Source organism: Vicugna pacos, chromosome 7 (genome assembly GCF_048564905.1).
Source record: "Vicugna pacos chromosome 7, VicPac4, whole genome shotgun sequence".
Lineage (NCBI taxonomy): Eukaryota > Metazoa > Chordata > Mammalia > Artiodactyla > Camelidae > Vicugna > Vicugna pacos.
The window spans coordinates 58,586,766-58,600,391 of record NC_132993.1 but is presented as its reverse complement, the minus strand read 5'-3'; the positions used below and the strand labels follow the sequence as shown (position 1 = coordinate 58,600,391).

The window sequence follows — 13,626 nt, the reverse complement described above, 5'->3', positions numbered from 1 at the left end:
AAATCCTCAGATTTCTCTTTTAGCCTAACAGTTGGCATAGTATTCATCTGGTCAACAAGTATTTATTGAGCATCTATTATGTGCAAGACGAAGCACAATTTTAGGTCCGGAGAGACACAAAGTGGAATTAGACACAGATGTCCTCAAGGAATTTAAATCCATTAGGAAAGTTAAGGTACATACAAAAATAATTATTAACAACATACAGCATGAAAAATCCCAGAAGAAAGTATAAACTATCCTGAGATTTCAGGAGCAAGACAGAATAGAATGGACGTACACATTTAGCTTCCCAAGATAGGCCTGAAAGGGTAACAGAGCGGGGGTTGTCGAAGTGTTATGAACTTGCTGGAACCTGGGAAATCCTTCTGTTTTCTGTGTTTCCCAACACATCTGTTGGTAGATGTTTAGTGGACATGATGCTCATTCCACAACTAGGCAAGTCCTTCTAAGAGGAAGAAACCCATTGACTTTGATTTCATTAAAGTGTAAATAACGGTCATCAGACTTTTCCCTAAAAGCAGATTTTGATAGAAAGAAGAGGAAGATGGAATACAGAGCTAGGTGTTTTAAGGAATGATGGAAGAGACAACTGAGAAAGGAAACAGAGATATAAAAAGGGAACAAGGACTTCTGAGATTGTTTATTTGTTTTGCAGTATTGCCTAGGGTAGCTTGGGGAACAATCTAAGTATCGAGAGTTTTTGACAGATTCACATATTACTTGAGATGTTTGGATACTGTAATTATACTCTTAGATAAAGGTGGGTGTGCCTGCACAGATATATAAATATGTTCTTGTATTTATGTGTGTATATACATTGTATGTACATATGATGGAGGTATACATGTGAGTGTAAATGCATATATGTTTATTCAGACTAAATACCTATTAGGAACATTCATTGTTTCAAAATTCAGTCTTGCCTTGGTGCTTCTGCAAAGAGAGCAGAGTGAAAAGGTCTAGAGATAAGAGGGGCTATCCAAGTTCAAGTTCATTGAACGCTCCCACTATCTCAGAGGCCAGCTAGGGAGACCCAACTGATGCTTCATTTCCCACCGTGTGGCTTTTGGTGTTTGAAATCCAAACTATCTTGGATGTACTCTTCTTATGCCCTCCCTACCCCCACCCCCTCCCTCTCCAGCTACTAGAATGCTTCCTCATCAGAATCTATTATCACTGGTCTCTCAGGGCCATCTGACTTCCTGGGTCATGACACCAGAGGCACAGGGTCCTGAAGTGCCTCATTCTGTGTCATAATTGCCTTGGATGTCCCTCAGCCACCTGCACTTTACAAACTAATTCCACTGTCTCCCTTCAAAAAACCCTAACCCTGCCTCTTACGGTCTCCATCTCAGTAGATGGTGTTTGAATTCACCCCATCTCCAAGCTAAAAATCCAACTGTCACCCCCAGACCCTCTCCCTAACCTCCAATTCAATCACTAAATCCTGTTCACTCTACCCCAAAAATGGCTTTCCAGTCTGTGCCTCCTTTCACTCCAGCGGCCCCGCCTTAGTTGGAGGCCCCATTGTCCCTCACCTGGACTGTGACACCTCATAATCCAACCTCCAGTCTCCTCTCCTCCTCCTCCTATTGCTCTTTTACACTGCAACCAAATGTGACCGTATGATCCTTGCTTTAAAACCATCTGTTTCTTCCTGGTTGCCTGGCTTGTGGATGGAGTTAAGCTCCTTAGCTTGACACATGAAGCCATTCATAATTAGTTCTCAAACTGTTTGTCCAGCTTTAGCTCTCACCATTCTGACACACACACCTTAGGCTCCGTTAGGACTGAATTTGTTCTAATTTCTTAAAATACCATGCCCTTGGGAATCCCCCTTCGCCCACATGTTCCCTCTTCTTGGAAATACCCTTCCCCCTACTTGCCTTGAAAAACTCTTACTTGTTCAATGACACCTCCACAAGCCCTGAAATTAATTGCCTCATCTCTTGCGTTTCATCCATACCTCTGCTAACGCTGTTAGTACTTCTTGTACCTACCTACCCCCTGATAGACCATACATTTCTCTTGGGCAGGAACTGTGTCTTAAGAGCCACCACCTAGCACTGCAGTAAATGATCAGCACATGCCCCTGGAATTAACTGATGATGATGAGAGCTCAGCTTAAGCACCACTTGCCGGATGAAACCTGAGTTTGCTCTTGGGTAGAAAATCTGTAGAAAGGGACATGGATTAACTAGGGGAAGGACAAAGGGATAAGCCACACAAGCAGGCAAGCCCCCAGAGCATTCTATGCTCAGGAGGAGACAGACTGTGCACATTATTGTCTGTAATTTACTTTAAAAGGCTCGGTAAAGACCAGGCTCGGCAAACCCCATGGGCTAAATCTGAGTCTTCATCTGTTTGGGGAATAAGTTTGATCTGAACACAGCCATGTTCATTCACTTAAGTACTGGCCTTGGCTGCTTTTGCACTTCAAAGGCAGAGCTGAGTCATTGCAACAGAGATCACAGGGCCTACAAACCCCCAAATATTTGCTGTATGGCCCTTTACAGAAAGGGCTTGTTGAGCCCTGATATAGACCATGTGGTATAAATGTGTGTGTTAATTTCAAGCTACAATCCAGGGGGGCAATCTGTTGCCCTCATCGGAATTACCCATCCTGAAGTGCCTTGGTATTTAATCAAATAGAAATAGAGGCCTTTTTGTCTTTTTTGAACATAATGTAAAAATTTTGAGTCCTGTAGTTTGTCCCTGTAAGAATGGCATCCTAGCCTGACTCCTGATTGGTCCTGGGTCCACCTACTGATCAGAGGTTTCCCAGGGCCTTAGTTCAGCTAGACAGTTAGCTGAATCCTATGCTAGAATATTGATGCACTTGATGACAGTGAATCTTTTATGTCCGTGAAGGCTTCATAAACACATAAGCTTCACAGGGACTTCATTGAGCTTACAGGGCAGGGGCACTGCTCTGTGTCTGGTTGCTAGACGATGTCCAGATGTTTGGCAGAGGTCAGTCTACACCTGCTTTACTTGTAACTTGGTGGGGAAGAGACTACAACACTCACTCACCAGTAAGAATGAGAGGCTCTCCACTTTTCACCTAAAAAAACCTAGCAGTTGCTTGTAACAAGATTGGCTGAAGCCAGTGCCCAGAAGCTTGCTATTAGGACAATCACATTTGTCTCAGTACATTCAGGAGGTGTTTCTTTCATGCACATGTGATTGGGGAACTCTGAAACACAGCATCGATCTTGCGCCGTGTAGACGCCGAGCCTCCCTCCCCGTTCCTCCCTGGGCACGAGCCGTGGAAGCCAAGTGAGCAAAAGTGTGGCTTAGAGGTTGGGAGGGTGGCAGGTGGAGCATGTGAGCACTTGGAAGGAACCTGAGTAGGTCCAAAGTGGAGAGTGGGTCCACAGATGGATGCAGGAGAATTGTGACCTGGTACTAAAGGAGCTGCCAAGGATGGCAAGGGGTGATTCAGATAGTGTAGTGTTAATCTGCTCTAGTGGGCATGATTACTTTGGGGGTGGCAGGAGTGGAGTATAAAAATATTATTTGCAATGTTTAATTAAAAATTATTGTAAGATATGGAAATATTTTAGAATCTCATGTTCATGCTCACAAGCCCCAGAACCATTTCAGAACTAGATATCAGGAGACAAAGTGTTACTATTTAGAGCCAAGGACTTGAAAATAATACATACCTCAGCTGGTTCTTGACAATGCAGGGCAAGTTGGTATTGGATGTAAAACAGACTGAATACACAATTTTAGGTTCACAAATTAAGGCAGTTACTTACAGACTCAGAAATCTCTTCCTGGGGCTCTGGAGTGGATTCACCGAGTTCTTCCCCTGATATCCCCAATCCGGGTTGAAGCGATGGGGAACCCAAAACTTGAGAGATGTAGGACTCAAAATCCTCACAACTCTTTTTAAACAATTTCTGTTTCAGGGTATCTTTTAAAAGAGAAGTAGAAAAGAGGGTAGTGGGAGCAATGAAACAGTACTCAAAACCTGCTCAAGAGATCTTCTGCGCTCTCCTTAAAATAAATAGACACATTCCCCTCACTTGAAGTCAACCACTAGGGGAACTAAGTATTAAAGCATTTTTACATCACCTGTAAGGGGCCATTGAAAATAGCTTAATTTAATTGAATGATATATGATGGCTCAAACAGGCAAAAGAACGACTTACATGGTTTTTATCCAAAGCATCAGTTGACTGCCAACTACTCTGTGGAAGGGGCAAGTCTTACCCATAATAAGTTTAACAGGCAATTACCTCTGGTTTAGGGAATTCAAAAGGTCAGCTACACCCAAATTATATCTCCCTCACTGACGAGAACAAATTACTAACTCCTTTGGTTAAGATGATAAAGCTCTTCAATGACTAACCTGTAACTTGTCTCTGAAATGTGTAATATTTCTGGCCATTCTAACACTTTAAGAGCCCAGTGAGAATGAAATACACAAGATAAACCCTTTAGGCACCCAACAGGGTGTTAAGGAAATGGGAACCCAGGTTGGAAAGGTCTGGAGAAAGACCGAAGTGGAAAGTGAGAAGGTTCTGAGTGTAGTCTGCTCTCCTTAGGGCCAGCTGTGCTGGTACCCGGGTAGCTGGGAACAGGAGGTGGTAAGGAGGGCCTGTGCCAGGCCATGTCAGGTGCCCTCCCAGATGGGTGGAGAAGGACGGATGGGGTCAGCCCCAAACCTGCAAACACATTAAGTATAAACCTTACTCATTTCACCAGCCTGCCGGGTGTGGGCTACGACAGAATGAAATGATCAGCTTCCAAATAATTGGAACGTTTCATTGCAAAGTAATACTGCAGCACTTTAATCACAAGTGAGTCGGTGTCTCAGAATGCCTCACTAGGAAACAGCAGTTCACGTGGAAGGGCAAAGCAGTTTAGGGAAACCCATCAGGTTAGCGCTGACTGTATGATGAGTATTCAAAATGCTGTTCTTTAAGATAAGCTCCTGACATAACCTGTTTACTCTTTGTTTTCAAACAAACAGAGATAGGACATTATCTGTCTATAAGAACAGAGACTAGAGAATAGAATAGGATAATCCCCGTTACTGTGACTCTCATCTCTTTAGGTCACCATAATTTTTTTCACTCACTGTACACACTTCTTAATTCCCTTTGATTCTGTGGTTATTTTCTGCCTTGCTGCTGGCTCGCTGCATCTCTTATCCAAGTTAGGAAGTGTTTTGAATGTGAACGAATCTCAGCAATGCCCCCAAATCCTATCCTTTCTTTTCATCCACATCCTTCGATCACAGATAACCCAGTTCAACAACTCCAAGGCCAACTCAGCACTTAGCGCAAGTGAATAAAGACGAGGGCTTGTACTCCCTGGGCTCAACGATACTAAGTGTCTTTACCTCCCGGAGTTATCATGTTACATGCTGGTATAAGCCTCATTAGCGGCCTGATTTCCATTTTTGGTCAGGATAATTCAGAGATGTGGGACTTGGAAGGACAATGTAAATTCCTTTCCCCTGGAGCTGAGTCTTACCTTGAAGGGTAATGAAGTCATCAAACTGGTAAACATGCTCGCTATCCGGGTCGGTAGCAATGAGATTCATTTCTTTGTGGAACATCTCGAAGTTGGGGTCATTTTTCTTCACCACCCCAATCACAAATATCTCCACTTTGGTGTCACTGGCGTTCTTCACCACCTTGGTCAGATTCTTTTCATCACGGGTATCTGTCTGTCCATCAGTGATGACCAAGGCCACCTTCTTCACACCCGGCCTTGCTGCTTCAAACATGCGGTTGGCGGCATGAAGCGCTGTGGCCGTGTAAGTGCCTTCCCCCAGGTACTGCATGTCATCCACGGCCCGCTTCAGATCATCCTTGCTGGAGAACTGCGTCAAATGGGCCACCTCCTCCACCTTATGGCTATAGTTGATGATGCCAATGCGGGCCGTGGTGAGGTCCAGTGCAACCCGGTCAGTCAGGGTCTTCACAAAATTTTTGATGATCTGGAAGTTCTCCGGCCCCACGCTTTCTGAGCTGTCAATCACGAACAGCAGCTCTAGCGGAGTCTCTTTGCATTTACGCCCACAACCTAAAACACGAATGTTGAGATAGGAGCACAGTGGGAATGAAAATTAAAACATCACTGATTGGTATCAGATTGGTGGGGGCGGGGGAGAGGGGCAGGGATGAACCAGAAACCCGGATCGTAACCTTCCTTTTCTGTGACTGTGAACACGGTTGACAATTGTCTCCCTTCTGGTTTCTATACCTGACTTTTTTCAAAAATAATATGCTGCCCCAAAAACTCCCACCAAAAAAATGCTGTAGAGCATAAAATAATAAACCCCTATGTGCCAATTTCTCAGATTAAAAAATAAAACAGTATTTTAAAAGAGCTGGCATCCCTGCATGTGCCTTCCTGATTCCAGTCCCCTCCCTGTCCGTGAGAGAGAACCACTCTTCTAAACTTGCTCTTTATCGTTCCACCAATTGTATTCACTGTGAATCTGAAAGCTAGCGTTTCAGTCTTTAGCCATATCTTTGTGTGAAAATGAACATTTGCTCATTGGCAAGGCCCGTGGATAAAGTCATGGGGTGAAACTTTTTAATTGTGAGGAAAAGATTAGGGCCTTTAACAGGACACAAAAGTAGCTGCCCTCGGCTACTTAAGTCGATGTCCCCAGTCACCCACAGTGATCACTAAGGTGGCTCCTGTCTTATCAAGGAGGCCAGCAGCCCATCCATACTATGAAGCTGTTAAAAGGGAATGATCTCAGAATGCTGGTCAATAAACAACTTCTCTTCAGGGTTTATCATTCAGAGCAGTGGGCAGAGTCCCTAGGCAATAAGAATGATCAGAGTCCACTGGCATATTTGTAACCTCGTGTTGGCCAACAGCCCGACCGCAGCAAACCCTTATGAAACTGGGTGCTATTTTCACAGGGCTTCTATAACTCAGCAGCAACGTCTAAAGTGGCCTGTCACTGTAGAGGGTCCCAGACTGGTTCTTATGATGCAGTTTGGGGGAGACGCCAGTTTGGGGTTCTCTGTATGGAAGGGTAGTCATATTACTGCCTCTGTCCATTTTAAACACAGCAGGGTCTCTTATCTTCATTACCCATTTATTGCTTGCCTTTTGGCTAAACTTTTTGCTTTACTTTCATGTTCTGGTAATTCTATTTTAAGTGTATTTCACCACAGAAGTGACACAAGATGACCTCTGGACTCTGTCCTCTGGCCTTTGCCATGGAAGGCCCTCTAGACACAGTGCTCAAAACTCAATTTAGAAAGACTTCTTGCTTCAGGAGAAACACAAACCTGATCCTCACCAGCTGGACTGGACCTCAGTACTGGTTAGGCCCCTGCAATCATGTCCCCCTTGTTGTTCTTTCCTTCCCCAGCTCAGGTCAGTGTCACTGAGCACAAAGGAGCTCTGTGCTAACAGAAGGCCTGGCTGCCCACAGATCCAGGCCCGTATCTTCACGCTTCTTAACCACCCTGGGAAAAAGAGTTTCTTTTCTTAAATCAGGATTCCCACTGCCCCTCACACTGCTTCCTTTCAGTGTCCCACTGACTTTGCAAATGTGCTTGCACCTTTCCCATGAGCTGTGTAGTATATAGTACATCTTCTGGGTGGACACATTATCTTGACAACACAGAACAGAGTAGGGTTGGGAGTTTAAAGTGGTGTATTTTTCTTGATAGCCAAATCTTACCACATATTTCAAAAATAAGTTTGATAATTTCTTCTTTCTGGAGGAAAAGAGGAAATGTATTAATTGCATGAGCATAATATTTTTTCCCACAGTCCTAAAAGATATGTCTTCTTACAATTGACATTGGGCTATTTGACTTTAATCCTCCTACTGCCGGAAATAAAATACATAGCACACAGGCTAAAAGTTGCTATACTATATCATAATTGAATTGTGTTTGAGCTGTGAAACGTGATAGCTCAGACTTGGAGTTCAAATCGCAGCTCCAGCATTTACCAGCTGTGTGACTTTGGGCATTAAGTGACCTAACAGTGTCTGTGTCTCAGGGCTGTGCTGGGATTAAACAAGGTAACACACACACAGCTCTTAGCACACCGTCTGGCTCCACGAAGTATGTACCACCTGTAGTCGGCTCTCCGTATCCATGGGTGGGGGAGCCAGTGGCATTGTGCCATTTTATATAACAGACTTGAGCATCCACAGATTTTGGTATATGCTAGGGTTCGGGGTGAAGGTGGAGTCCTAGAACCAGTCCCCTGCAGATACTGAGGATGACAATGGCATAGGCAGTGCATGCTTTCAGTTACAAGATTTAACCCACGTCAGCTGACCAACTAAGACAGGCACCAGGGTCGAAAGAGAATTCATTCTATGCTGTATTCCCTCCTTTTTTTTCTGTATCAGTCCCCAAATTTGCAAGTCTCCTCCCCAGTTTCCTGATACTCTCAGTTAGGCTCTTCCATGAAATGGCCTTGGGTTCCTGAATGTTCCATCTCCATCCATGGCCTGAGATGAACTGGGTACTAGGAATCACTCTGCCAACCCCTTGCTCTGAGTGGCATGTTTACAAATGACTGGAATGAGACTAGAGAGGTCAGGGGTCTACATTTGCCAAAGACATGAAGCTGACAGGGATGATGATTAATGTAATATATGAAAGAAACAGAAGCCCAGAAAATCTCAACAGGAACGAGCAGTGGACCTGATCTAAGAAGATAAAATTTAAGAGTTACAAAAGTAATGTTTTAAAGGAAAAAATTTATAGTGACAGAACTGGGTGAAGGTGACATAGCTTGTTATATGGCTTAACAAAAGCATGTATGAAGAATACTCAGGGCATTTTAATTTTTTTTTTTACTGTAAATTGAGTAGAAGCCAACGATTTCAAGTGGCTTCATAAAAAGAACTCTCAGTACGATTTTTAAAAATTACATGACATGAAGGAGTCAACAGTTGTTCTTTTTCTCAGGCTTTGTCATGCTTTTCCACATTTAGAGAGGCATTAATAAATCTGAAACTAGAATGTGTCTAGAAAGGAAAATGTATGGATTAATATATTTATATTGTGTATCTAGGACAAGGGAATGTTATGTTTTTAATATATTTATGTTTAATTTTTTACCCATGGAGAAAATACTATACCCTAAATTTTATGATTATAGTTTTATACTTAACAATTAACACTTAATTAATTCATCATAATTAATTTCCCATATTATTAAGTATTCTGAAAAACTTGATTACTGAAGACAAATGCATGGCCATTTTCAGGCTCATGATGCATTTGCCTAACCATCCTTCAGAAAAGTAGCAACTGACACTTCTAACAGCAGTATACAAGAAAACCTGTTCTGTTTTAGAGACACAATACTGTTATTATTATTATATAATCTTTGCCATTTGATAAAGCCAAATATCTCCTTGTTTTAAATTACACTTATTCGATTATTTTGAGGGTAAATTTTATTTTATATGTATATTTGCAAGTTTTATTCTCTTGGGCACAATCTTTGTATGTCCTTTGTCCATTTTTTCTATTAGAATGTTTGTCTTTTATTGACTTGTAGGAGCAATTTATGTATCAAGGTTGCACTGTAATTCTTTTCACTGTGCTTTTACGGTATAACCAGGTCTAAGATGCTTTAAGTAGTCATATATCAATATTTCCCTTGTATTCTTTGCTTTTAAGTCACTGGAATAGTTTCACTCTTTCCACTAAAATTACTGAATGACTGTGTTGGCTACTTAGTGCCAGCGATGAAGGCATCAAATTTATATCCCTCAAAGGGCTCATACTTAAATGAGTTTAGTAAGAAGTAGATAAATAAACAAATACTTTTATAAGCACTGTGCTGTTGGATCAGAAACAAGGAACCATGCCCACAGGGGTGGGAGAGTAGGGGTGAGCAGTGGTCCTAGGAAGTAGGTAGACTTTGATCAGGGTTGGGTGGGGTGGGGAGAGGTGGAGGAAGAGGCTTCCAGGCAGAGGACGGAGCTCAGAAAGCACAGTGCGGTCCAGTACTTGAGTAAACTTATGACTCAGGGTATGTGACGAAGAATGACAGGAAATGTGGAGGGCAGATGAACTCTAGAAACCTCTGTGCTATGGTCATGTTGAAGACTGTGGACTTATCCTGAGCAGCGAGAAGTCATGTGGTCTGTAGCAGAGAAGAAATCTGACTCCATTTTTATGCAAGAAAGGTGACTGTGGCAGCCAAGAGAGGGGCTTGAGGTGCCTAAGTAGTTCAGGCAAAAATAATAATACCACCACCAGAGAGCAGTGGTGGAAGTGATGGATGGGAAGGACTGGCTGGAGGGACATTTCAGAAGGAGACGAAGCGGGTTCGGGAGTAACTGGAAGAAAGAGCGAGGGAAAGAAGGCGTGTGGGAGAAGGGAAGTGATAAAGGTGCCGCTCTTTGAGATGGGAGGGTTGGAATGGGGGCAGGCTGGGACTTCCGACTGGGTTCAGCTTGGGCCCAGCTGAGTCTGATGCACCTGAGGGGCATCCAGAGGGCGATGTCCGCTGGGCAGTAGGAGGTAAAGTTTGGTGCTCAGGAGAGTGGTCCTAGCGGAGGCAGATTTAAGAAATGCCAGTGTATAGTTGGCTGCTGAAACACAGGTGGCAGTTGAGATTGTGTGAAGCCGGGCTTCTCTGTCTTTTTTAACCAGTGTGACCCCTTCCCACCCCCTTTTGTCAAGCATATTCTCTTCTGTATTTATAATATAAAAATATTTCTCCATTCTCCATTCAAATTGACAGTGATATTAAATAGCCTTTGAAACTGTACCTCCCCCCTCCAGCCTTTAATGGCCGCCCCTCCCCTTGAGTTTGAAGGCGGGGAAGAGAAGACTGTGGGCAGATGCTGGGAAAGGCTAACATTTAAGGGACAGGTGAAGAAACAGTCTTTCTGAAGAAGTCTGGTATGAATGATTCAAAATTTCAACTCCATCAGTGGTATTTGCCTCTTAAAAGAGGAGTCTGTGAGTCTGAAATGAGTCTGCAACAGATAGTGTTTGGGAATGTATTTGATCAGGGAGAGAATGGGGGTAGGGGGAGGAAAGAGGCCATACCAGGAGAGCATTCATGGTGTCCTGTCATGGCATCAGACAAGCCAACTCCAGCAATAAGGGCTCTCTGCTATTTGCTAGTGCAGTGACATAGGGCAAATTGCTCAAGCTTTCTGCATGACTTGGCATTTCTTCATCTGAAGCGGAGATGCTGCTACCGACCTCATGGACTGTCGTGTGGATTGATGTGGATCTTGCACAAGAGAGGGCTGTGGCCTGTAGTCTGTCCCCTTTTCCTTGCACCCCCACCCCATCCCCACCAGTCCTGCACTGCATGGGGCCTTGGTCAGCATTTATGTGGTGAACCCAATCCTGGTTTCCAAGCTCTGTCAAAATCCCCCAGAACAGCTGCCCCTTGGCCACCTTATGCATACAGGCCAGTGTTGTCAGCTCTCCAAACTTAGGGCCATTTGGGGAGACAATCTGAGGTCCTGTGTACCCAAGTACAGTACAGAGTGGGGCGTGTGCTCATGGTGGTCATTCCCCTTGGCCCCAAGAACTCCTCACCTGGAGGAAGAGGTGTAGCTGGAGAAGGACCAGAGGTCCAGACTGGGGGCCATGCTTTATATGGGCCGCCCAGGCACCTGCAGTACTGGGTAAGGGTGGTACTGATGCAAAGGAGCCTAACACTGCATCTGCCACATATTAGATTCTCATTTCATGCTGACCTTGGTTTTCTAAATGCTAGAAAAAGGGAAGTGTGAAGGAAAGGAGACTTTGCATTAAAGCATACGTTGTTTCGTCTGCTCTGGACCCACAGATCAATTCTATCACAACATTTATTAAACTATAGGTGAACATCCTTTGCTTGTCATTCTCTCCATTAGGCTGTGAGCTCCTTGAGTCCAGAGACATAGTCTCTTCTTCTCAACCATTCCCCCAGCACCTATCTCAGACCTTGACCTAATAAATGTGCCCAGTAAATGCTGGTGAAATGAATGAATACATGGATGAAGGAAAACCAGTTCCCCTCTCCACGTTGGAACAAGAGGGAGGGTATAAACCTATGAGAAACGTTCCTCCAGGCATTTTACATACACTCTCCTCTGGTGCTTTTGGGGAGAAATTGTCACACACATAGTTGCTTCATCCACCACCGGCATCTGGGAAGGTCTGACATGTGGCAGGGGAACCGCAAAGAGAAAAAGGCAGATGGGCCATAAAGACCATGTGGAGTTCTGTTCTCACAGGCCCAGCTCTCACCTTCACCACCTCACCTCCCACCCCTGCATTTTCCTAGCCCTGTACATAGCATCAACATCCCCAGACCGTGACCCACCAATGAGTCCAAAAGGGGAAAAGGGAGAAGGTCCCTAGTTCTCCTTAATTCCTGGAGATGCAATGCCTCAAAATCCAAAAGGAAGAATTCGATTTTGCTATAGAAATTCTAGCACTTCCCCATCCAGTGGGGCTTTCAAGAGTTGGCTTTTTGTTTGCCGTGTTGCAGAGAGAATAGGGGAGAATCTGTCCATCTTCACCAGTATTTGCTGAGTAAGTGAATACGTGAAAATACACAATCCCAACTTTGTGATTGCTATTCTCTGCAGAGCACTTCCCAATGGAAAGAATTCAAGAAAAAAAGAGCTCCCCCACTCTGAAATGTGAAGGATCATGGAAAATAAAAAATCACTTGTTCATCTGGCTTCTTTTAAACAGCTCACTTCCTTGTTAACATTTCTACCAAGGGTCAGAGGCAGCGGTTAGTTACATCTCTGCCACGAGGCAGGGTAAGGGCTGCTGGGAGTTCTGTGCCCCCTCATGTTCAGATTCAAGCACCTCATGCATCTTAGTCAGCTCTGGGCTTGCAGCAGCGCCATAAGTTACATGGCAACTGGAATTCTGTGTCAGAAGACATCATCCTTCTAAAGCTAAAACAAGAATGCAATAATTTTGTAAACACAACCCCCTCAGTTACCCTCTAGGATTGGTACTCACTGTAAGTCCTAGGTCTCCTTTTGGTCCTGGTAACCCCTACTTAGTGGAAGAAGAGTAGCAGTCAGTGTAGGTTGGAACAAGCTAATGTATGCAGTTACAGTCAGACTTTAAAAATCACTTCTTGCCTGTTTTCCTTCAGGTCCGGGATCTCCAATTTCCCCTTTATCCCCTTTCTTTCCCACGTCGCCCCGTTCTCCATGCTCTCCCTACATAAAATAATGAAAAGATAAGTGTAGAATGTGAATATTAAAGCCACTTAAGAAAAACTCTATAATTTGATTTATTTGCAACTGGCATCTCTTGAAGACCTGTGGTTCTTGTTGATATAAATATACTCTATGAAAAAAAAATGAGAGGCATTTTATTTATAGCCCCCCCCATTACCATACTCTAATTCATGATGAACTAGAGATCTCAAGGTGAGGAGACCATGAGATACCATCAGATCAGGTCACTGCCTTTAGGAACTTCAGCTATTATACAATTTAATGCCTGAGTTATCTAGAATCTTCTACATGGTATAAGGATTTATTCCTTATCACCTGGCTTTTGAGACTGAAGAAAATGAGATTTCATAGAGTAAGCATGTTTGTAGTTAGGAAAAGAAATGCGTAAGGATTCACTTTCAAATGGATGTTTTCCTCTAAGAGTTGTAAGGAGAAGAGTG

General features: G+C 43.7%; 1 protein-coding gene across 1 annotated transcript in view; it reads right to left on the bottom strand.

Moving 5' to 3' along the window:
- Positions 1–13,626, bottom strand: part of COL28A1 (collagen type XXVIII alpha 1 chain) — a 150,554-nt gene that overhangs the window by 15,236 nt on the left and 121,692 nt on the right. Inside the window, exons 29-33 of the mRNA XM_072964931.1 lie at positions 13,085–13,165; positions 12,960–12,995; positions 7,676–7,712; positions 5,494–6,048; positions 3,768–3,925 (exon numbers count right to left, since the gene is read on the bottom strand). Coding sequence (XP_072821032.1) covers positions 3,768–3,925; positions 5,494–6,048; positions 7,676–7,712; positions 12,960–12,995; positions 13,085–13,165 — 867 coding nt within the window. The remainder of the gene's footprint in view (positions 1–3,767; positions 3,926–5,493; positions 6,049–7,675; positions 7,713–12,959; positions 12,996–13,084; positions 13,166–13,626) is intronic.